Source organism: Macaca nemestrina, chromosome 20 (genome assembly GCF_043159975.1).
Source record: "Macaca nemestrina isolate mMacNem1 chromosome 20, mMacNem.hap1, whole genome shotgun sequence".
Classification (NCBI taxonomy): domain Eukaryota; kingdom Metazoa; phylum Chordata; class Mammalia; order Primates; family Cercopithecidae; genus Macaca; species Macaca nemestrina.
In genome coordinates this window covers 436,512-458,656 of record NC_092144.1, presented here as the reverse complement: position 1 = coordinate 458,656, position 22,145 = coordinate 436,512, and the positions used below count along the sequence as shown (strand labels likewise).

Sequence of the window (22,145 nt, the reverse complement as noted above, 5' to 3'; positions counted from 1 at the left end):
GACCCGTCCTCCCCGCGGCCCTGCCGGTCCCGCGTCTTCCTTCTCCACGTCCCCCGGGGCTCCGAGGCCCGACCCGCGGGAACCCCCAGCCTCTGTCGGCCTCACACCCGGGTCAGGGCCGGGACTCCAGGCGGACGAGGGCCCCGTGGCGCCCAAACGCTCCCCCACCCGCTCCTTTCGGCGCCGCGGGGGCAGAGTCCGCGCTCCGGGGCCGCCACACCCCTCCGCGCCCCTCCGCGCCCCTCCCCTCCGCTCCCCTCCGCGCCCCTCCCCTCCCCTCCCCTCCCCTCCGCTCCCCTCCCCTCCGCGCCCCTCCCCTCCCCTCCGCGCCGCTCCCCTCCCCTCCGCGCCCCTCCCCTCCGCTCCCCTCCCCTCCGCTCCCCTCCCCTCCGCTCCCCTCCCCTCCGCGCCCCTCCCCTCCCCTCCGCGCCGCTCCCCTCCCCTCCGCGCCCCTCCGCGCCCCTCCCCTCCGCTCCCCTCCCCTCCGCGCCCCTCCCCTCCGCGCCCCTCCCCTCCGCTCCCCTCCGCGCCGCTCCCCTCCCCTCCGCTCCCCTCCCCTCCCCTCCGCTCCGCTCCCCTCCGCGCCCCTCCGCGCCCCTCCCCTCCGCTCCCCTCCCCTCCGCTCCCCTCCGCTCCGCGTCCCTCCCCTCCGCTCCGCGTCCCTCCCCTCCGCTCCGCTCCCCTCCGCGCCCCTCCCCTCCGCGCCCCTCCCCTCCCCTCCGCTCCCCTCCGCGCCCCTCCCCTCCGCTCCGCTCCCCTCCGCGCCCCTCCCCTCCGCGCCCCTCCCCTCCGCTCCGCTCCCCTCCGCTCCGCTCCCCTCCGCGCCCCTCCCCTCCGCTCCGCTCCCCTCCGCGCCTCTCCCCTCCGCGCCGCGCCCCTCCCCTCCGCGCCCCTCCCCTCCGCGCCCCTCCCCTCCCCTCCGCGCCCCTCCCCTCCGCTCCCCTCCCCTCCGCTCCCCTCCCCTCCGCTCCGCTCCCCTCCGCTCCGCTCCCCTCCGCTCCCCTCCCCTACGCGCCCCTCCCCTCCCCTACGCGCCCCTCCCCTCCGCGCCCCTCCCCTCCGCTCCCCTCCCCTCCGCTCTCCTCCCCTCCGCTCCGCTCTCCTCCCCTCCGCTCCCCTCCGCTCCCCTCCCCTCCCCTCAGCTCCCCTCCCCTCCCCTCAGCTCCCCTCCCCTCCGCTCCCCTGCCCTCCGCTCCGCTCCCCTCCCCTCCGCTCCCCTCCGCTCCGCTCCCCTCCCCTCCGCGCCCCTCCCCTCCCCTCCACTCCCCTCCGCTCCCCTCCGCTCCCCTCCTCTCGCTCCGCTCCCCTCTGCTCCCCTCCCCTCCGCTCCCCTCCCCTCCCCTCCCCTCCCCTCCCCGCCCTACCTGCCCTTCCCCGCCCCTGCCCGACCCTCCCCTCCCCTGCCCTACCTGCCCTTCCCCGCCCCGGCCAGACCCTCCCCTCCCCGCCCCTGCCCTCCCCGCTGCTCCCCTCCCCGGCCCTCCCCTCCCCTCCGCGCAGGGCGGGCTCCGCACCCACGTGACCCCGCGGCCGGGCCGGGACGCGACGGGACGCGCTGGGACCGGCGTCGGGGGTCGCGGGGACCATGCAGCGGAGGTGGGTCTTCGTGCTGCTCGACGTGCTGTGCTTACTGGTCGGTAAGAGCCGCGGGACCCGGGCGTGGGGGGGACCCTCCCGGGACGGACACGCCCCCGGCTCCGCGCAAGTTTGCAGGGGAACGGGGAGGCCGCACGCCCGGGTCCCTCCGAGGCCCAGACCTCCCTCCGCGCCCCCCACCGCGCGCGCCCTCCCGGGCCCCGGGGTCCCCGCGTCCCAGGCCCGGGGGGTTGGGGGTCGCGAAAGGCCCGGGGAGCCGGGACCGGCATCCCCCGCCCCCGCAGCAGGAAGTCGCTGCCTCCCCTCCCGCCCCGCCCGGCCTGGGCGGTGATTCACGCGGGCGGCGGCCCCGGCGGGCCCGGGAGGTGGGTCCGCGCCTCCGCCCCTGGGGTGGGCGCTCCCTCGACCCTGGCACCCAGTGCGTCGGTGGGATTCGAACCCCTGCAGTGCGGGGAGGTCCAGCCGCCCTCCCGGCTCAGGCGGGGGAGACGCTTGGAGATAAAGTCTGGGTCCCAGGCTGGGGGGGTGCCGGGAGAACCAAACCTGTCCGGCGGGTTTGCGGGCAGATGGGGGGAAGGCCCCCCTCCCGCAGGGTCCCGGGAACAAAGGCCGAGTGTTTGCTCTGTGGCTGAACAGACAATGGCCCCGGAATTCTATCCCTGGGGGTGTCCTCCCCACCAACGTGTTTCCTGCTTCTCTGCCATCTCACAGCAGGGCCAAGTCCTCTCACTCCCAAAGGAGACCCTTTTTAGGGGGGGCCAGGTGACAGCAATATAAGTCCCTGTGGGGTGTCTGCCAGCCTGGGTGCCATTTCCTGAGCACCTATGGTGTTATTTATTTAAACATTTAGGTGGCACTTTCTGTATGCCAGGTACTAAGCCACATGCAAATAACGAAAACATTTCCCTTACAACAGCCTGTGAGGGAGGTGCTGAGTCACCTGCTGGAGGCCACACAGCAGGGGGAGGCCACACAGCAGCGGGAGGCACAGCCGAGATAGGGTTGGGTGTAGCTGCTGTGTGCCAGGGGTGGTGGCCAGGCCAAGTGCACCTCCGTTCTGGAAGCTCGCGCACATCACGGTTCAGTCAACACTGAGGTTCCAGATGCTGGCATGAGGGCAGTGTGAGGGCGGGAAGGCTCCCAGGGGGCTAAACGAAGAGAAGGTGTCTGTCCTGGGGACCCCAGGGAGAGCTTTCCAGGCAGAGGGAAGCCCGGCGTCCATCTGAGTCTCTAGTTGGAGTTGCTGGGGCAAGGAAGTCGGAAACGGAGGCTAACCTGTGTGAGCCTCTGCCTCAGGAGAGCTGTGGGTAGGGGCTGGACTCCTTCTCAGCATCTTGTAACCCTGACTTTCCACCCGGCCGGCAACTGCAGGAGCCTCCTCCAAGGCCTCTCTCCGCCCTTCCAGCAGCTCCAGCCCCTCCTGCGCAGGTTCTTAATCCCAGCTCTCTCCGCAGTCCTGCCCCAGTGCTCGCCTCTCCAGCCACTGTCCCGCCTCCAGGCCCCGGCGCTGCCCATTCTTTTTTTTTTTTTTTTTTTTCCTCGAATCTCGCTCTGTCGCCAGGCTGGAGTGCGGCGCGATCTCGGCTCACTGCAACCTCCGTGTCCTGAGTTCAAACGATTCTCCTGCCTCAGCCTCCCGAGGAGCTGGGACGCCACCACGCCCAGATCATTTGTGTATTTTTAGTAGAGATGGGGTTTCACCAGGTTGGCCAGAATGGTCTTGATCTCTTGACCTCATGATCCGCCCGCCTCGGCCTCCCACAGTGCTGGGATTACAGGCGTGAGTCACCGTGCCCTGCCTGCCCATTCTATTCTGCATTCCCTCCACCGTTCTTGCTCTGTGAGGCAGACCTCTGTTTTCTTCACTGGATTATTTCCCCAGACTTCGCCAGCATGGAAGGTGCACGGTGTCCTAGGGCCCTTGACGTTGGCATGTGGGGAGGAGTGTGTGGTTCCCTGCCCCTCCGCTGACATTCAGAACTTAGAAAAGCCACACCCGTTTGTACTTGCCCTGCTGGGCCAAAGGATGCCCTGCCTTGGTTTGTCTCTGGGGTAGCCGATGTGGGCTTTGTCGTGCACCTGCCCCATGGAATAGGGAGCTGCCCTCCGCCCCTGTCCTCCGTCGCTGACTCAGGGCCCCCAGGAGCCCCAGTGCCATGGCAACACCTTCCATAAGTGGCTCTTAAATGTATCTTTGATCCCTGAGGCCAGAGCTGGGTCTGTCCTGGTCACCACGTGGCTGGCCCGTGGCCTGTCATGAGGATCGATGAAGGGGCAGGTGTGTGAACAAAGGCCTCTCAGCTGTGCCCCTTTCTTTGGTTTTTTCCTGACTTCTCTGGCCAGTTTTTAGGTTAAAATAAGTCCCGCCTGATTTTAACAGATGTTTATTAAACATCCGCTCTGGCCAGGCCCTGATCAGGGTCCGGGGACGGTGTCCTGAACACGACAGGCCCCTCCTGGTGCCAGTGGGTGGATGGGGGAAATTAATGTCAGTGTCCCACCCTGCGTAATTCCACATGGGATCTGCATGTGGAAGAGGGAAAAAGAGCAAACCTTTCCTTCTGTGAGAGTGACGCTGGCGTGGACGGTCGGGAGGGGAGATGAAACTGAGAGTGGAAGTTACTCAGAGCTACTCTGGGGCCTGGCACATAAGTTAGAACTACTTTGGGGCCCGGCACATTGGCTCACACCTGTAATCTCAGCACTTTGGGAGGCTGATGCTGGAGGATCACTCCAGCCCAGGAGTTTTTGACCAGCCTGGTCAACATGAGACCCCTGTCGCTACTTTTAAAAATTAAAAAAAAGGCTGGGCGCGGTGGCTCACGCCTGTCATCCCAGAACTTTGGGAGGCCGAGACGGGCGGATCACGAGGTCAGGAGCTCGAGACCATCCTGGCGAACATGGTGAAACCCCGTCTCTACTAAAAAAAAATTAAAAAATTAGCCGGGCGTGGTGGCGGCGCCTGTAGTCCCAGCTACTCGGGAGGCTGAGGCAGGAGAATGGCGTGAACCCGGGAGGTGGAGCTTGCAGTGAGCTGAGATCGCGCCACTGCACCCCAGCCTGGGCGACAGAGCGAGACTCCGTCTCAAAAAAAAAGGAAAAGAAAAAGATATTTCGTGCAGAGAGAAGTGCCTGTTCAAAGGCCCTGAGGTGGGTGTGTGCTGGGTTTGTTCAAGCAGCAGAAAGGAGGCTGTGAGGGTGTGAGGGGAGAGGGCCTGGGGAGTTTGTGTTTGTCTGAGGGGGATGGGAAACGGAGTGTTACTTGGGCCTCCCACGTGCTGTGGAAAATCTCTTCCTTGCTGTCTGGTGGGAGCAGAGGTGGGAGGCCTCCAGGCCAAGGCCCCAAGGCAGGTGCGTGGGGCCCCAAGGCCCCGCTGGTGAGAGAACCTCACAGCTCCCAGGCTTTTCCTCCCCACCAGCCTCCCTGCCCTTCGCTATCCTGACGCTGGTGAACGCCCCGTATAAGCGAGGATTTTACTGCGGGGATGACTCCATCCGGTACCCCTACCGTCCAGATACCATCACCCATGGGGTCATGGCTGGGGTCACCACCACGGCCACCGTCGTCCTTGTAAGGCAGGAGGGGCTCAGAGGGGCGGGGACGGGGACGGGGTGGGCACAGCTTTACCCTGGGGGCCTGACTGGGTGGCACAGCCCTGCCCTGGAGGTGTGTGGGGGGCTGGGGGACACAACCTTGCCCCGAGTGGTACTTGTGGGTAATAGGACCCCCTTTAGAGTCCTCAGCTCTCCAGCAGCTTTGGGGAGGCCCGTGGGGAGGAGTGAGGGTTCCTGCGGCTGCCCCCCCCGGGCCTGAGGCCCTTCAGCTGCCCCACTTGCAGGTCTCGGCTGGGGAAGCTTACCTGGTGTACACAGACCGGCTCTATTCTCGCTCCGACTTCAACAACTACGTGGCTGCTGTCTACAAGGTGCTGGGGGCCTTCCTGTTTGGGGCTGCCGTGAGCCAGTCTCTGACAGACCTGGCCAAGTACATGATCGGGCGTCTGCGGCCCAACTTCCTGGCCGTCTGCGACCCTGACTGGAGCCGGATCAACTGCTCGGTGTATGTGCAGCTGGAGAAAGTGTGCAGGGGAAACCCTGCTGACGTCACCGAGGCCAGGTGCGTGTGGCTAGCAACCTTCACTCTTGGGGGGAATGGGAGGTGAAGACACTAGGAGGCAACAGGCAGCTGGTCGGGCAGGAGCCAGACCTCAGGGTTCCGTGGGCCCTGTAGACACTGGGAGGCAGAGGGGAGCAAGCTCTGTCTCTGTCTCCCCTAAATTTCACGCTCTGCCCTTTTCTGCACTATCTTTTTTTTTGAGATGGAGTCTTGCTCTGTTGCCCGGGCTGGATCTCAGCTCACTGCAACCTCCGCCTCCTGGGTTCAAGAGATTCTCCTGCCTCAGCCCCCCTAGTAGCTGGGATTACAGGCGTGTACCACCGTGCCGGGCTGATTTTTGTATTTTTAGCAGAGACAGGGTTTCGCCATGTTGGCCAGGCTGGCCTCGAACTCTTGACCTGGTGATCTGCCCGCCTCGGCCTCCCAAAGTGCTGGGATTCCAGGCGTGAGCCACCGCGCACCGCCTTCTGTACTACCTTCTTACTATCTCTACTGATAAGTCCTTAAATTTTTCACCTAATTGTTGTCCTTTTTAAAAACTGAAATAAAATTTGTGTCAGATAAAATTCACAGATTTTTCCATTTTAATGTGTACAATTCATTTTTTGTACATTCACAATGTTGTGCAGCCATCTCCTCGCCCTAATTCCAGAATATTTTTGTCACATCAAAAAGAAATCCCACAGCCTGGGGAACATGGCAAAACCCCATCTCTACAATGAATCAAAACATTAGCAGCCACGATGGGGTGCACCTGCAGTCCCAGCCCCGTGATGGGGTGCACTGCGCTCCCAGCGACTGTGGAGGCTGAGGCAGGAGGATCCCCTGAACCCGGGAGGCAGAGGCTGCAGTGAGCCAAGATCATGCCACTGTATTCCAGCCTGGGAGACACAGCGAGACCTTGTCTCAAAAAAAGAAAAGAAAGAAAAGAAGAGAAAAGAAAGGAAAAGGAGCCCTTGTGCCCATTAGCTGTCACTCCTCCCCCAGCGCCTCGCAACCACCACCATCCTGCTTTCTGTCTGCGGATTTGCCTGTTCTTAATGTTTCATATAAATGGAATCATACGCTAATGTGGTCTTTTGTCTCTTTTTCTTTTTCTTTCTTTTCTTTTTTTTCTTTTTGAGACAGAGTCTCGCTCTGTCGCCCAGGCTGGAGTGCCGTGGTGCGATCTTGGCTCACTGCAACCTCCGCCTCCCGAGTTCAAGCGATTCTCCTGCCTCAGCCTCCACAGTAGCTGGGATTACAGGTGCCTGCCACCATCCCCGGCTAATTTTTCTGTATTTTTAGTAGAAACAGGGTTTTACCACGTTGGTCACTGTGGTCTTGAACTCCTTACCTCGCGATCCACCCACCTTGGCCTCCCAAAGTGCTGGGATCACAGGTGTGAGCCACCACGACCAGCCCCTCTTTTTCTTTTTCTAATTAAAAAAATGGCAAGGGGGCCAGGCAAGGTGGCTCACACCTTTGATCCCAGCACTTTGGGAGGCCAAGGTGGGTGGATCACCTGAGGTCGGGTGTTAAAGACCAGCCTGGCCAACATGCTGAAACCCAGTCTCTACTTAAAATACAAAAATTATCCGTGCATGGTGGCGTATGCCTATAATCCCAGATACTCGGGAGGCTGAAGGAGAGAATCGCTTGAAACTGGGAGGCAGAAGTTGTAGTGAGTCGAGATTACGCCCTCACACTCCAGTCTGGGCGAGAGAATGAGACTAAAAAAAAAAAAAAATGTGTTTTGCCTCCTGGGTTTACGCCATTCTCCTGCCTCAGCCTGCCGAGTAGCTGGGACTACTGGCGCCTGCAACCACGCCCGGCTAATTTTTGCATAAGTTAGTGCATTCTTGTATGTTTTTGAAGTTCATCCATGCTGTAACAGTCGGTCAGTTTTTGCTTTATGTATTTTGGGATTCTGTTGTTTAGTATATTTACCTTTATAATTATTATATCTTTTTGATAGATTGACCATTTCATCATCATAGAATGATATATATGAGTTTTGTCTCAATTTCGTCTTGATGTCTATTTTGTCTGATATTAATATAGCTATTCTGGTTCTCTTTTTGTTACTGTTCGCTTATAATATTTTTTTTTTCCATTCTTGGACTTTCAACCTGTTTATGTCTCTGACTCTAAAGTAAGTGTCTCATACCTAGCATAAGATTGGGCCATGTTTTTTAGTGTATTGTCCAATCTCTGATTTTTTTTGAGACAGAGGCTCACTCTGTTGCTCAGGCTGGAGTGCAATGATCTCAGCTCACTGCAGCCTCGGACTCCCAGGCTCAAGCCATCTTCCCACCTCAGCCTCCCGAGTAGCTGGGACTACAGGCATGTGCCACCACATCCAGCTACTGTTTATTTTTTTTGGTAGAAACGGGGTTTTGCCATGTTGCCAAGGCTGGTCTTGAACTCCTGAGCTCAAGCGATCCACCCACTTTGGCCTCTTAAAGTGCCGGGATTACAAACGTGTGCCACTGCACCCAGCCAGATCTCTGACTTTTTACTTTGTGTGTGTTTGTGTGTGTGTTTTTTTTCATTATATATTAATCTTTTATTGAATTAAGGCATTTAATTAAACTTTGACTTTTAATTGGAGAGTTTATTTATATTCAATGTAATTCCTGATAAGGAAGGACCTCTGTCATTTTGTTTAGGTTTGCTTAGGTTATTCCTTCTTTTTTCAATTCCTCATTACTGTCTTTGTTTTGCTTTTAATTTTTTTTTTCTTTTACAGATGGAGGTCTTGCTATCTTGCCCAGGACTCGAATTCCTGGGCTCAAACCATCCTCCTGCCTCTGCCTTCCAAGTAGCTGAGACTACAGGCATACACCACCACATCTGGCTGGTTTTTAAATTTTTTTATAGAAATAGGGTCTCACCATGTTGCCTAGGCTGGTCTCGAATGCCTGGGCTCGAGCAGTCCTCCCGCCTCAGCCTCCCAAAGTGCTGGGATTACAGGTGTGAGCCACCGAGCCTGTTCATGCTAAATAATCTTTTTCTTTTTTTTATTCTCTTTTTTTGAGGCAGAGTCTGGCTCTGTTGCCCAGGCTGGAGTGCAGTGGTGCAATCGTGGCTCACTGTAGCCTCCACCTCCTGGGTTCAAGCACTTCTCCTGTCTCAGCCTCCCAAGTAACTGGGATTACAGGTATGTACCACCACGTCCAGCTAATTTTTTGTGTTTTAAGTAGAGACAGGGTTTCACCATGTTGGCCAGGCTGGTCTCAAACTCCTGACCTCAGGTGATCCACTTGCCTCGGCCTCCCAAAGTGCTGGGATTACAGGTGTGAGCCACCACGCCCGGCCGAATAATCTTAATTGACCTGTTTTCTTTCTTTGTTTTTTTCCTTTCTTCTTTTTTTTGTTAATTGACCTATTTTCTTTGTTTGCTTGAGTTGGAGTCTTGCTCTGTCACCCAGGCTGGAATGCAGTGGTGTGATGTTGGTTCACTGTAACCACCGCCTCCTGGGTTCAAGCGATTCTCCTGCCTCAGCCTCCCGAGTAGCTGGGATTACAGGCGTGCGCCACTGCGCCCGGCTAATTTTTGTATTTTTAGTAGAGATGGGGTTTCACTCTGTTGGCCAGGCTGGTCTCGAACTCTTGACCTCATGATCCACCTGCCTCAGCCTCCCAAAGTGCTGGGATGACAGGTGTGAGCCACCGCGCCCGGCCAGTCGACCTATTTTAAAGTTCACTGTCTCTTTTGCTTCCTCAGACCTGCTACTGAGCCCCTCTCAAGTGATTTTCCATGTCAGATAAATCTTTATTTCGTTCCTTTTTTTTTTTTTTTTTTTTTTTTTTTTTTTTGAGACGGAGTCTCGCGCTGTGTCACCCAGGCTGGAGTGCAGTGGCGCGATCTCGGCTCACTGCAAGCTCCGCCTCCCAGGTTCATGCCATTCTCCTGCCTCAGCCTCCGAGTAGCTGGGACTACAGGCGCCCGCCACCGCGCCCGGCTAGTTTTTTTTGTATTTTTAGTAGAGACGGGGTTTCACCATGTTAGCCAGGATGGTCTCGATCTCCTGACCTCGTGATCCACCCGCCTCGGCCTCCCAAAGTGCTGGGATTACAGGCTTGAGCCACCGTGCCCGGCCTATTTCGTTCCTTTTATAACTTCTGTTTGATATTCTCTGTTGGATGAGACAATGTTCTCATATTCCTTTGGCTCTCTGAGCATTTTATTCATTTATTTATTTTTACTTTTCTTCTTTGAACATATTTTAAATGGCCAACTAAAAGTGTTTGTCTAGAACCCAGGCTCGATGGCACACACCCGTTGTCACAGCTATTTGGGAGGCTGAGGCAGGAGGATCGCTGGAGCCCAGAAATTCAAGTCAGGCCCTCTCTTAAGAAAGAAAGTTCGTAGTAAGTCCAACATCTGGGTGTCCTGAGGGACAACATCTATTAATAGATTTTTTTTCCTGTGTATTGTTGGCCACACCTATGTTTTTCTACATGCCTTGTAGTTTTTTTTGTTTTCTTTTTTTTTTTGTTTTTTTTTTTTGGAGATGGAGTCTTGCTCTGTCGCCCAGGCTGGAGTGCCGTGGCGCGATCTCGGCTCACTGCAACCTCCGCCTGCCCGGGTTTAAGCAAATCTCCTCCCTCAGCCTCCCGAGTAGTTGGGATTACAGGCGCCCGCCACCGCGCCTGGTTTCTCCATGTTACCCAGGATGGTCTCGATCTCTTGACCTCGTGATCTGCCCAAAGTCCTGGGATTGCAGGCATAAGCCACCGTGCCCAACCTGTTTTGTTTTGTCTTAAATTGGGTGCTTAGAATATTATAATGTAGCAGCTCTGGAAATATGACCCTACCCCCTCCCCGGGTTTGTTCTTGCTGTTTGTTGCAGTGGTTATTTGTTTAATGCAAAGTCTGTATTTTTGTCCCGCGGGGCCGTTTCTTCCTATTCTTTTAGCCTAGTGGTCGTGATAGGACAGAGATTTCCTTCAACATCTGAAACCAAAGAAACCCACAAAACCCTCCTAGAGTTTGTAGAAGGGTCTGTGTGCATGTGGGGTCAGCCTTTCCATGGTTCAGCATGTTTTCAACTCTTAGCTTTCGCTTCCTGTGTGTGCAGAGCCTGAAGGCAGCCAGACGTGAGAGCTTCGCTGAGGGCCCTCGGGCCCTCGAAGGCCTCTCCTGAGCTCCTGCACAGCTCTGGTCTAGGTTCCAAGCCCTCATCGCCCAGAGCGTTTTATTCCCTGGCCTTTCCCCCTGCTCTGTTTGGTTGGTCTGTTGTTTGCCTTTCCCCTGCTCTGTTTGGTTGGTCTGTTGTTTGCCTCATCTGCTGTCGCTGGCCCCAGGCAGCAGAGAATCATAAATGTGTTGTGAATGTTTCCTCCAGATGTCCCCCAGGTCGTACCTCAGCACCGCAGAACGTCCAGTCAGGTGAGATCAAGGCCAGCCCTTGAGCCATACTCCCGTCCACAGTTGCAAGTAACGTCTGTTCTTGGAATCTGTGCTGGGCGTGTGGTCTGTTAGTCTGTTATCCTCAGGCCACCACCAGTCTAGGCAGTGGGAGAGGGACCAGGATGAGTTAAAACGCCACAGAGCTGTTTGTTCTGAGATTCGGCCGGTTTGTCTCGATCAAGTCGTCTGGTCACTGCAAGCTTTTGATTAGTCCCAAGAAAGTTGATTGTGACTTTTTGGCCATTTTTCAAAATTGCTTTTGAAGTTTCTTGCTCTATTTTCTGTCTTTCGTTGATGTCTTTCACTGAATCTTGAATTTATATAGAAAGGAGTCTTCCCTCAGGTCCGCAGATGGGAGAAAATCCCGAAAAGAAACACAGTGAGAACGAAACTGTGGTGTCGCCTGCTTGCCAGACACGATTGTCTGCCCTGGGTTTTGGGTTCAGGCCTCAGGGTCTTCACGGATGAGGCGTCTCATGCCACAGCCCCAGTCAGACTCTTATCCCATTATCACATAACTGGAACAGAAAAGGGGAACAGTTTCTGCTACTGGGATTTGACTACATCTAGCAGCAGCAGCCTCCGTGTCGAACCCTCCTTTCTGTGGGAGGGGCGGGGACAAGGGGGAGGTTGGAAGATGCTGAGAGCCACCTGCTCCTTCTCCTTCCTCAGGCTGTCTTTCTACTCGGGACACTCTTCCTTTGGGATGTACTGCATGCTGTTCTTGGCGGTGAGTCTGTTCCTCCAGGGCTTGCTTGTCGGGGGAGCCGTGGCTAAGTCACTCCCTTCCCTGGACCTCAGTTTTCCAGCTGTAAAATGGGTGGGTAGTGGTGGTGATGGGGGGCTAACTGATTTGTTTATAAAAACAGGAGGCCCTGGGCTGGCCGGTGTCTGCCTCAGGCCTCAGTGCTGCCGTCCGTGCGGTGGGAGGGGAGCGCCTGCCAGGCGCACAGGCTAACGTGTCCTCTCCCCACCCAGCTCTATGTGCAGGCGCGGCTCTGTTGGAAGTGGGCACGGCTGCTGCGGCCCACAGTCCAGTTCTTCCTGGTGGCCTTTGCCCTCTACGTGGGCTACACCCGCGTGTCTGATTACAAACACCACTGGAGCGATGTCCTTGTTGGACTCCTGCAGGGGGCCGTGGTGGCTGGCCTCACTGTGAGCTTCTAACCCTAACTCCATTCCCTGTGTTGTCCAGAGACCACTCCCCACTCAACCCTCATCCTGCCCCGGGCACCCTTGCCCCACTAAGTCCTTCCCTGGGCCTCGTCCCTGTCAGTCCTCCCTGGGACCCCTCCTTCTGCCCCCATTTCACCCCGGGACCCCTTCCCCCCAACCCCAGTCCTTCCCTGGACCCCCCTACATCCCCCATTCCTCCCCTGGGTCTCCTTCCCGGGCACCCCAGTCCTTCCCTGGACCCCTGACCCTACTGCAGTTCTTCCCTGGGCCTGTCGGCTCCCGAGTGCTCCCCACTGGTCCTCCACTAAGTGCACTCCCTTCCCACCCCAGGCACTTTTCCTCTCATTGCCCACCGAGGCCTCTCACTCCCACCTGGGACCCTGTTCATCCCCCTCCTGCTCATGCCCATGTCCCTGGTACCTGGCCAGCCCTCTGCCCGTTCTCACCTCTCTCTGCTCCGCCAGGTCCGCTACATCTCAGACTTCTTCAAAGCCCGACCCCCACAGCACTGTCTGAAGGAGGAGGAGCTGGAACGGAAGCCCAGCCTGTCACTGACGTTGACCCTGGGCGAGGCTGACCACAACCACTGTGGCTACCCGCACTCCTCCTGAGGCCGGACCCCGTCCAGGCAGGGAGCGGCTGTGAGTCCAGCCGAGGCCCACCCGGGTGGTCCCTCTGGCCCTGGTCAGGCACTGAGGGCTCTGGACGGGCTCCAGGAACCCTGGGGTGATGGCAGCAGTGAGCTGGCTCTGCTGCCCCCGCCCAGCACTGGACCAGGGGTCTGGGGATGCCGGGTAGCCTCAGCATTTGGAGGGGGACCTGTTCCCATCGGTCCCCAAATATCCCCTTCTGTTTATGGGGTTAAGGAAGGGACCGAGAGATCAGATAGTTGCTGTTTTGTAAAATGTAATGTACATGTGGTTTTTAGTAAAATAGGACACCTGTTTGACAAGTGGTCTCAGCGCCTCTGTTGCTTATGGCCATTCTGGGACTGCGCTGCTCACATCAGAGGGCTCCCCTGCTGGGCTGGGCGGCGCTCGGGTGCCAAGCACACTCACCTGCTGTGACGGGAGAAGACGGAAGCCTGGCCCTTGCGTTTCTCCAGCACAGCGCTGGGGTCAAGGGTCAGGTGGATCAGCCCACACGGGGGACACTTCACTGCGGAGAGGGCAAAAGGCTCTCCGGTGGAAGGGCCCAGCCTCCCCCGGGGAGGCCTCCCTGGAGGGACTGGAAGGCCTCTGCCCCAGGTTCCTAGTAGAGGCGTCTGAACGGAGGCACTTGGGCTAAGCGTGGCGTGAGTGAGCACGTGGCTGGACCCACCCAGGGCCTGGGTCCTCGCACCAGCTGGGCACCGAGTCTGGGTGCGGAGGACAGGATCCCTGGGGGGTCCGCTGGGTAGAGCCTATTGTCAGGCCTGAAGGATCACACACAGGATTTTCGCCTCAGCCCCCTTCTGAGCCCCTTCCACAGGTTCGCCCAGCCCTGTGTCCTTTAGGCCCAAAGCTGGTCTCTCTGGCTCGAAGCCCTCCCCTCCGCTCATGTCAACCCCTGTGCACCTGGGGGCCGCGCTTCTGAAACGGGTAATTCAGGGGCCGGTTTTCCTGAAATGATTACAGAACACACAGAGCTTACTTTTTCGATGGAGGGTAAAGGGTACATTTGTTTTTGTACAGTGGGTGACTTAAGTATCTGCCAGCGTTTCATTTGCACCTGGAACCTATCTTAGTCCCCAGCCCCCGCAGGGTGTTCCTATCAGGCCTTAGCCTACGGTGAGGGTAATGTAGCACTTGGGTGGGGGGCGGTGGGGGGCAAAGATGCAGCCTGGGGGCCCCACCCTAGGGGCCAAGATGGGGGAGACCTGCCCTTGGCGGACGGGAAGGAAGGAAGGAAGGTGACCCAGACACTGCAGAACTCTAGCTGAACGTCAGGGAGTTGGCTCCATGCGGATGTCAGACAAGTTCCTGGCCAGGAAAGTCACACTGAAGCTTCCCAGGGCCAAGGAGCTCAGGTATCCCAGGACGCAGACTACGAGGGTGTATCTGGGCTCAGAATGTGAGCCTCTGGCAGTGGATGGGGGAGAGGTTGCCAGCCTGACCCCGCAGACAGAGTCACTTGGATCAGGAGCGAACGGGAAAGACCCAGGTGCCCCGACACCAGCCAGCACCTCAGTCTCCTCCCAGGTGCAATGGCCTTGAAGACCAGGACCACAGTGAGGACTGAGGCAAGTCTCTGGACGCAGCTACAGTGCACACGACTCGTGTGGTTTGCTGGGGAGCAGGTGGCCGTGCCGGGACAGCCAGTGAAGAGGAAGGAGCAGAGGAAGCTCGGCGTGAGGGAGACGACGTAGCTGAGTCCAGCTGTCGGCCTTGACTTGGCCCGGGGGAGTCTCAATGCTTCAGAAAGACCGCCGGCACCACACCTGTGAGAGCAGAGAAGGAAAGAGCTGTGCTGACCAGAGGGCCCTCAAAGGCCAGAAGGGCCCAGCTATGGGAGCCAGTGGCCCCTTGCTGTTTGGGTGCTGCCCAGCTGGACCCCGCATGCACTGGTCTGCATCTGATGAGAAAAGCCGGGACGCAGTGTGTCAGGCACAGGACTTCTCACAGAGTCCCAGCACCAGGAGAGCAGACACGCTGGGAGTCAGGACACATTTCTCCACCCACACGGAGCTATGGGGAAGCTCACGTGCCTAATTTTAGGTTTATACTGCCCACACCCTTATGGTTTTATGGAAGAAATAGTATTTTCTCTCATTGTACAAGGAGGGTGTTTTTTTTCTGTTGTTTCTCACAGGAAACTCAGATTCTTAGCCATTCTCACAGGAAACTCAGATTCCTAGCCATGTAAATATCATTTTCCATGGCGATGTCCTCGTCGCCCAGCATTCCTCCTACCTTCCGAGGTTAATTGGTTTTTGAAAAGCTCCTGAGTATTTGATGAGAGGCAGAAATTATTTGAGCTTGTGAGCTACAATATGTGATTGTGGTTTTGTAGGAAATCATACGTACTTTGTTTTTTAGAGATGGAGTCTCATTCTGTTGCCCAGACTGGAGTGCAGTGGTGCAGTTACTGCTCACTGCAGCCTCGACCTCCCAGGCTCAAGCGATCCTCCTGCCTCAGCCTCCTGAGTAGCTGCGACTACAGGCGCCCACCACACCCACTTTCATGGTTACTTTTTTTTTTTTTTTTTTTTTGAGACGGAGTCTCGCTCTGTCGCCCAGGCTGGAGTGCAGTGGCCAAATCTCAGCTCACTGCAAGCTCCGCCTCCCGGGTTTTTACGCCATTCTCCTGCCTCCGCCTCCCGAGTAGCTGGGACTACAGGCGCCCGCCACTTCGCCCGGCTATTTTTTGTATTTTTTAGTAGAGACGGGGTTTCACCGTATTAGCCAGGATGGTCTCGATCTCCTGACCTCGTGATCCGCCCGTCTCGGCCTCCCAAAGTGCTGGGATTATAGGCTTGAGCCACCGCGCCCGGCCTGGTTACTTTTTTTATAGGTGCCTACTGAACTATTTAGGAGTGAAATTTTGTGATGTCTGCAACTTATAATATTTCATAATACAAACACATGAAGCAAACATGGCAAACTATTAGTGGCTGTTAAGTCTCTGTGCTGTGCATGTGGGTATCATGATGCTACTCTTTGAAAAATTTTATCTTAAGTCACAAAAGGAAAACTCTGCCTGAGAAAACAGTCCTAAGTTCAAAATGTCATTACCTTTACTTTTAGTGGGACAATATTTATTTATTTTTGAGAAGGGGTCTTGCTCTGTCGCCCAGCCTGGATGGCACGATCCCAGCTCACTGCAACCTCCACCTCCCGGGTTCAAGCGATTCTCCTGCCTCAGCCTCCTGAGTAGCTGGGAGTACAGGTGCCTGCCACCACGCCTGACTAGTTTTTGTATTTTTAGTGGAGACGGGGTTTCACCATGTTGGCCAGGCTGGTCTCGAACTCCTGATCCCAGGTGATCCACCCGCCTCGGCCTCCCAAAGTGCTGGGACTATAGACGTGAGCCACCGTACCCGGCCACATTATTTATTTATTTATTTATTTATATTTATTTATTTTTTTTGAGACGGAGTCTCGTTCTGTCGCCCAGGCTGGAGTGCAGTGGTACGATCTCGGCTCACTGCAAGCTCCCCCCCCCGGGTTCACGCCATTCTCCTGCCTCAGCCTCCCGAGTAGCTGGGACTACAGGCGCTTCCACCTCGCCCGGCTAATTTTTTTGTATTTTTAGTAGAGACGGGATTTCACTGTGTTAGCCAGGATGGTCTCGATCTCCTGACCTCGTGATCCGCCCGTCTTGGCCTCCCAGAGTGCTGGGACTATAGACGTGTGCCACCGCGCCCGGCCACATTATTTAAACTTTTAACGTTAGTTATTAGAACTTGATACAGGAAGGCAGTGTTTCCTCGACTTCACACGGCAGTGGTGTGGCCTGCAGCCTTCTGGACCGCGTTGGTGATGGGGATTTGGGGTCTGTGAGCCCCCAGGCGTGGTTCGGCAGTGCAGTCTGGGCGTTTCCCAGAGGCTTGTTGAGCCCCAAGCCTGGTTGTCTGCCCCCAGTGCTCTCAGGTGCTGACCGCCTCCTACGACAGGAAGAGGCACATTGTCCTGCAGTGTAGGGAATCTGTTCTTCCGCCCGCCGCCTATTTTCAGGAGCTGGACAGCTCCCAGGTCTCATCCTTCGCCTGTTGACTTCTCATTTCTGAGACATAACGAGCTGCAGCATTTTGTTATCCTCATTTTGAACAGTTGTGATTTGTTAGATCTAAGCCTAGTTTTGTTTGTTTTAACTTTGAATCGCTGTTTTGTAAGCAAGCAGCCTAGTTTAGACGTTTTAATGGCATTGCAAGGATAGGAAATCCCCGGGAAGAAGTAGCAGACGAGGCCACGTGTGTGGTGAGGGCATTGCACAGCAGGTGGAAGCTTAGGTTACTGGGAATTATTCGGTTCCAGCAATGGGCTTTATGAATGAATTCGCCCAGTGAATGAATGGATGATGACTGAGTGAAGAAGACTTAGCTGTGATTCCATGGCCCTCGCCTGGGGTCAGGGCAGGGTGGGTGTGGACGGGAGGGTGTCACGGCAGGTGTTCACCCGTCTGGAAACCCCCCACGTGGACAAGCAGTGCAGCTTCCCGGCAGGGGTTTCCTGGGTCCGGGGCCGCGCCGCAGGCTGCACCTCAGGGAGTCCACAACATAACATGAGAGACTTTCGTCCTAACTTTGAGCAGTATGTACAGCAGTTGAGATATCTAATAGAAAAGGAATAATATGCATTTGGAGGGGTGGGTGTTTCTCTTTTTTGAGACAGGGTCTGGCTCTGGTGCAATCACTGCTCACTGCAGCCTCGACCTCCCAGGCTCAAGCGACCCCCGGCCTGACTCCCGAGTAGCTGGAAGTGCCGATGCATGCCACCAAGCCTGGCTAATTTTTATATTTTTTAATAGAGACTGGGGTTCTGCCATGTTGCCCAGGTTGGTCTCGAATTCCTGGTCTCAAGCAGTCCTCCTGCCAGCCACCCAGAGTGCTGGAATTACAAGTGTGAGCCACTGCACCTGCCAGTAGTATGGTTTTTCTAAAGACAAAATGATTTTCGAATGATGAATCGATGGAACAGCAGCTAAATGAAATGAAACTCTGTGTTAGGAAGGAAACGCCACATGCAGTGCTTACCTAGAGGCAGATGGCGCAACTGGTCTTAGGGGCTCACGTGGAATCGATAGTATGCTGCTAAATTCTCCAGCTCTATTTCAGATTAAAAGACTTACATTTTGTAATCAATTAATTAATTGATAAAATATCCTAGTCCACCTCCTGACCTGATCTATTATAAATATTTGAAAGCACCTTCCTCTAGACGTTGGACGATGAGTTGAAAATCCTAGACATTTATGCAGGTGGTTTATGATATGTGTGGACCTTGAAACGCAGGGAGGTCGTGACGTCTTATGTCGGAGCTTAGAGCAAGCACCTGTCCAACGTTAAAGCCCCCCCATCGATCCAGTGGCTCCCTGTCACCTTCTGCTCTGTGGCAAATTCCAGACCCCATGGAGAATGAGACAGAAACTGCCACCTTCAGAAACTTTGGTCCCCCCGAAAAGTCCTCACAGTTCACAATGTTGCGTCCTGCCCGGGGTTTTGTTCTTCGAGGAGACGTGCTCCCAGCAGAACTGTTAGCCTGGCTGCCGCTCAGGTGGGAGTGCAGCAGACAGAGACGCATTGTCACGTAATGGAACATGAATTCAAACAATGAAACAGCGGTTTGGAATATTTTAGCTGCTGGCTGTATGGAAAATCACGTGCATCCCCAACTTTCAACTCTAAAAAGACAAGTATTTATACTGAGGAACACAGAACTCTGTGACTATGGTAAAAGGTAATACGTGAGAACTTGGCAAAATTTTAGACATGAAAATGCTCATACACGTATTCACATACAAATATTGACACTGTTAATGGAAATGCCAGCCACACTTTGGAGCCTGAGATCAGGAGGCCCTCATGGCACCCTGTGAATGTGAGAACTCAGCTTCAGTCCCAGCTACTGCAGACAGGGCTGGGTCACGAGCCTGGTCACAGCCTCTGCACCTCATATTCTCTGTCTGAATTAGGAGGCAGAGGCATTCTTCCCAAGGCAGTCCAGGCTTCAGTGAGAGGAGTTAAGCAGATCTGTCAGCAGAATGACTTGGACAGGGAGAGGTTCCATAACTGTCTTCTTTCCAGAGTCACTCACGATTGTGAGACTGGAAAGTCACCCATGTGGGAAAGGAGGAGCCCTGAGGGCCCCTGTGCAGCGAGAAGGTGACCTGGAGCCCTGTCCTCCTCTGGAGCAAACGTCTCACATCTACTAGTTGAAACAGAGGCCTTGATCCACGAGGAGACATGCAGATGCACCTTTAACCCCAGAGAAGGACACCAGTGCCTGTCACCCGGGCTTTTGTGGGCCTCGTAAGGATGATATCATTGCAATCACTAAGGCCAGTGAATTATAGATTCTGAGGACAAGAGGCAGCGTTGAAGTGGGGTCATCCGGAAGGGTTACCTGTGGGAAGAGATGCAGCCCCCGTATCCCAGATATATTCTCATGAGAAGCGTCTCGTGGAAGGGGTTGGCCGTGGCATGTCTTGGATAATCACAGGGTTTACCGACTAGAAACTGTTAGAACAAGAAATTCCACGTCTCTGAGGTGAAAAGGCAAACGTCCCATGGAGAGTGTCCAGAAAGAGATCTTGGCCAGACACAGTGGCTCACGCCGGTAATCACAACACTTTGGGAGGCCGAGGCAGGTGGATCACCTGAGGTCAGGAGTTCAAGACCAGCCTGGCCAACATGGTGAAACCCCATCTCTACTAAAAACACAAAAATTAGCAGGGCGTGGTGCCGGGCGCCTGTAATTCCAGCTACTCAGGAAGCCGAGGCAGGAGAATTGCTAGAACCCGGGAGGCAGAGGTTGCAGTGAGCCGAGATCGCGCCACTGCACTCCAGCCTGGAGCGAGACTCCGTCTCAAAAAAAGCAAGAAGTCCTCCTGGGTATGGTGGCTCATGGCTGTAAACCCAGCGCTTTGGGAGCCTGTGGCAAGAGGATCGCTTAGCCCAGGAGTTTGGGGCTGCAGTGGTGCACTCCAGCCTGGGTGACACAGTGAGACTCTGTCTCAACAAGATAAACAAAGTCTTTCCAGTGGATATGAAATCAGCAGTGTCTCCACTGGAGTTTGAAGTTTGCCATATCGATTGACTCCTGCTTCCAGAAAATAGTTCTCTATAGCATGAAATACTGTTAGACAGCATTTTACACACAGGAGAACCTCCTTCAAAATTGGAGTCTATGCTGTCAAATCCTGCTGATGCTTATCAGCTCAGTTTACGTAATATTCCCTTTTTTTTTTTTTTTTTTTGAGACAGGGTCTTGCTCTGTTGTTCATGCTGGAGTGCAGTGGTGTGATCATAGCTCACTGCAGCCTTGACCTCCTGGGCTCAAGCCATCCTCCTGGCTCAGGTTCTCAAGTAGCCGGGACCACCAGTGCAAGCCACCACACCCAGCTAATCTAAAAAAATTTTCTGTAGAAACAGGGTCTCCCTATGTTGCCCAGGTTGGTTTTGAACTCCTGGGCTCAAGCAATCCTCCTACCTCGGTCTCCCAAAGTGCTGAGATTACAGGCGTGAGCCACCGCACCTGGCCAGGTTATGTAATAATCTAAATCCTTTGTTGTTATTTCAACAATGTTCACAGCTTCTTCACCAGGAGAGAATATTTCGTCTCAAGAAACTACTTTGCTCATCCATAAGAAACACACCCTCATCTGTTCCATTTTATCATGAGATTGTAGCAATTTACTCACGTCTTCAGCCTCCATTTCTTATTCTCTTGCTATTTCCACTACATCTGTGGCTCCTCCCTTCACTGAAGTCTTGAATCTTCCAAAGTCATTCCTGAGGGTTGGAGTCCACTTACTTTAAACTCCTGTTAATGTTGAGGTTCTTGACCTCCTCACATGAATGAATCATAAACGTTCTTAGTGGCATCGAGAAGGTGCATCCCTTTCAAGGTTTTCAATTTGCTTTGCCCGGATCCACCAGGGGAGTCCCTATCTGTAGCAGCTGTAGCCTTACAAGATACAAGATGTATTTCTTGGCCAGGTGTGGTGGCTCATGCCTGGAATCCCAACACTTTGGGAGGCGGAAGCGGGTGGATCACCTGAGGTCAGGAGTTTGACACCAGCCTGGCCATGGTCTCACCATCGTCTGAACATGGTGAAATCCTGTCTCTACTAAAAATACAAAAACTAGCCAGGCGTGGCGGCGGGTGCCTGGAGTCCCAGCTACTCGTGAGGCTGAAACAGGAGAGAATCACTTGAACCCAGGAAGCGGAGGTTGCAGTGAGCCGAGATCGTGCCACCGCACTCCAGCCTGGGCAAGAGAGTGAGACCTTGTTTCAAAACAAACAAAGGAACAAACAAAAAGATGTATTTCTTAAATGATAAGCCTTGAAAGTTGAAATTCCTCCTTGATCCATGGGGCTGCCGACTGGATGTTGTGTTAGCATCAAAACACCGTTCGTCTGCTTGCACGTCCCCATCAGGGCTCTCGGGTGGCCAGGTGCACTGTCCATGAGCCTCAATATTTGGAGAGGAATCTTTTTTTGAGCAATAGGTCTCAACAGTCAGATTAAAATATTCCATAAACTAGACATTAAACAGATGTGCTGTCACCCAGGCTTGTTGTTCTATTTACGGAACACGGACACAGTAGATTTTGCATAATTCTGAAGGGCCCTGGGTCAGAGTGGTAAACGAGCACTGGCTCTGAGTCCCTTTAGCCCCTAAGGAGGGCGTCAACCTGTTCTCTAGAGCTTTCAAGCCAGGCACTGACTTCTCTTCCCCGGCTTTGAAAGTCCTAGTTGGCATCTTCTTCCAGTAGAAGGCTGGTTTGTCTGTGTTGAAAATATGTTGTTTAGGCCGGGCGCGGTGGCTCACGCCTGTACTCCCAGCACTTTGGGAGGCTGAGGCAGGTGGATCACGAGGTCAGGAGTTTGAGACCAGCCTGACCAATATGGTGAAACCCCGTCTCTACTAAAAATGCAAAAATTAGCTGGTGTGGTGGCGTGCACCTGTAGCCCCAGCTACTTGGGAGGCTGAGGCAGGAGAATCGCTTGAACTCGGGAGGTGGAGGTTGCAGTGAGCTGAGATCCCGCCACCACACTCCAGCCTGGGCGACAGAGCAACACTCTGTCTCAAAGAAAAAAAAAAAAGAAAGAATATCTGTTGTTTAGTGTAGCCACTTTCACCAACCATCTTAGCTGGATCTGGATAACTTTCTTGCAGTGTCTACATCAGAACTTGCTGCTTCACATTTTCTTT

The 22,145-nt window shown here is 55.0% G+C and overlaps 1 protein-coding gene across 5 annotated transcripts; it reads left to right on the top strand.

The window, feature by feature from the left end:
• Positions 1–1,495: 1,495 nt before the first annotated feature.
• On the top strand, positions 1,496–13,239 carry LOC105486659 (phospholipid phosphatase 2). 5 transcript variants are annotated; one of them, XM_011749644.2, is made up of 6 exons: positions 1,496–1,637; positions 5,016–5,167; positions 5,436–5,713; positions 11,784–11,841; positions 12,090–12,266; positions 12,752–13,239. In XM_011749644.2, the coding sequence occupies exons 1-6, from the start codon at positions 1,586–1,588 to the stop codon at positions 12,896–12,898; spliced, it is 864 nt and encodes a 287-aa protein (XP_011747946.1). In that variant the 5' UTR covers positions 1,496–1,585; the 3' UTR covers positions 12,899–13,239. The 5 variants fall into 5 exon arrangements, with proteins under 5 accessions (XP_011747946.1, XP_011747954.1, XP_070944114.1 ...); XM_011749652.2 differs by having other exon boundaries at positions 1,505–1,596; XM_071088014.1 differs by lacking the exon at positions 1,496–1,637 and adding an exon at positions 1,909–1,923.
• Positions 13,240–22,145: the final 8,906 nt, after the last annotated feature.

Excerpts from the sequence above, each read along its gene's own strand:
- LOC105486659 (XM_011749644.2), top strand. The coding sequence starts at position 1,586 with ATGCAGCGGAGGTGGGTCTTCGTGCTGCTCGACGTGCTGTGCTTACTG. Across the intron at positions 5,168-5,435 it reads CCACGGCCACCGTCGTCCTT|GTCTCGGCTGGGGAAGCTTA; the intron begins GTAAGGCAGGAG and ends CCCCACTTGCAG. Across the intron at positions 12,267-12,751 it reads CCGTGGTGGCTGGCCTCACT|GTCCGCTACATCTCAGACTT; the intron begins GTGAGCTTCTAA and ends CTGCTCCGCCAG.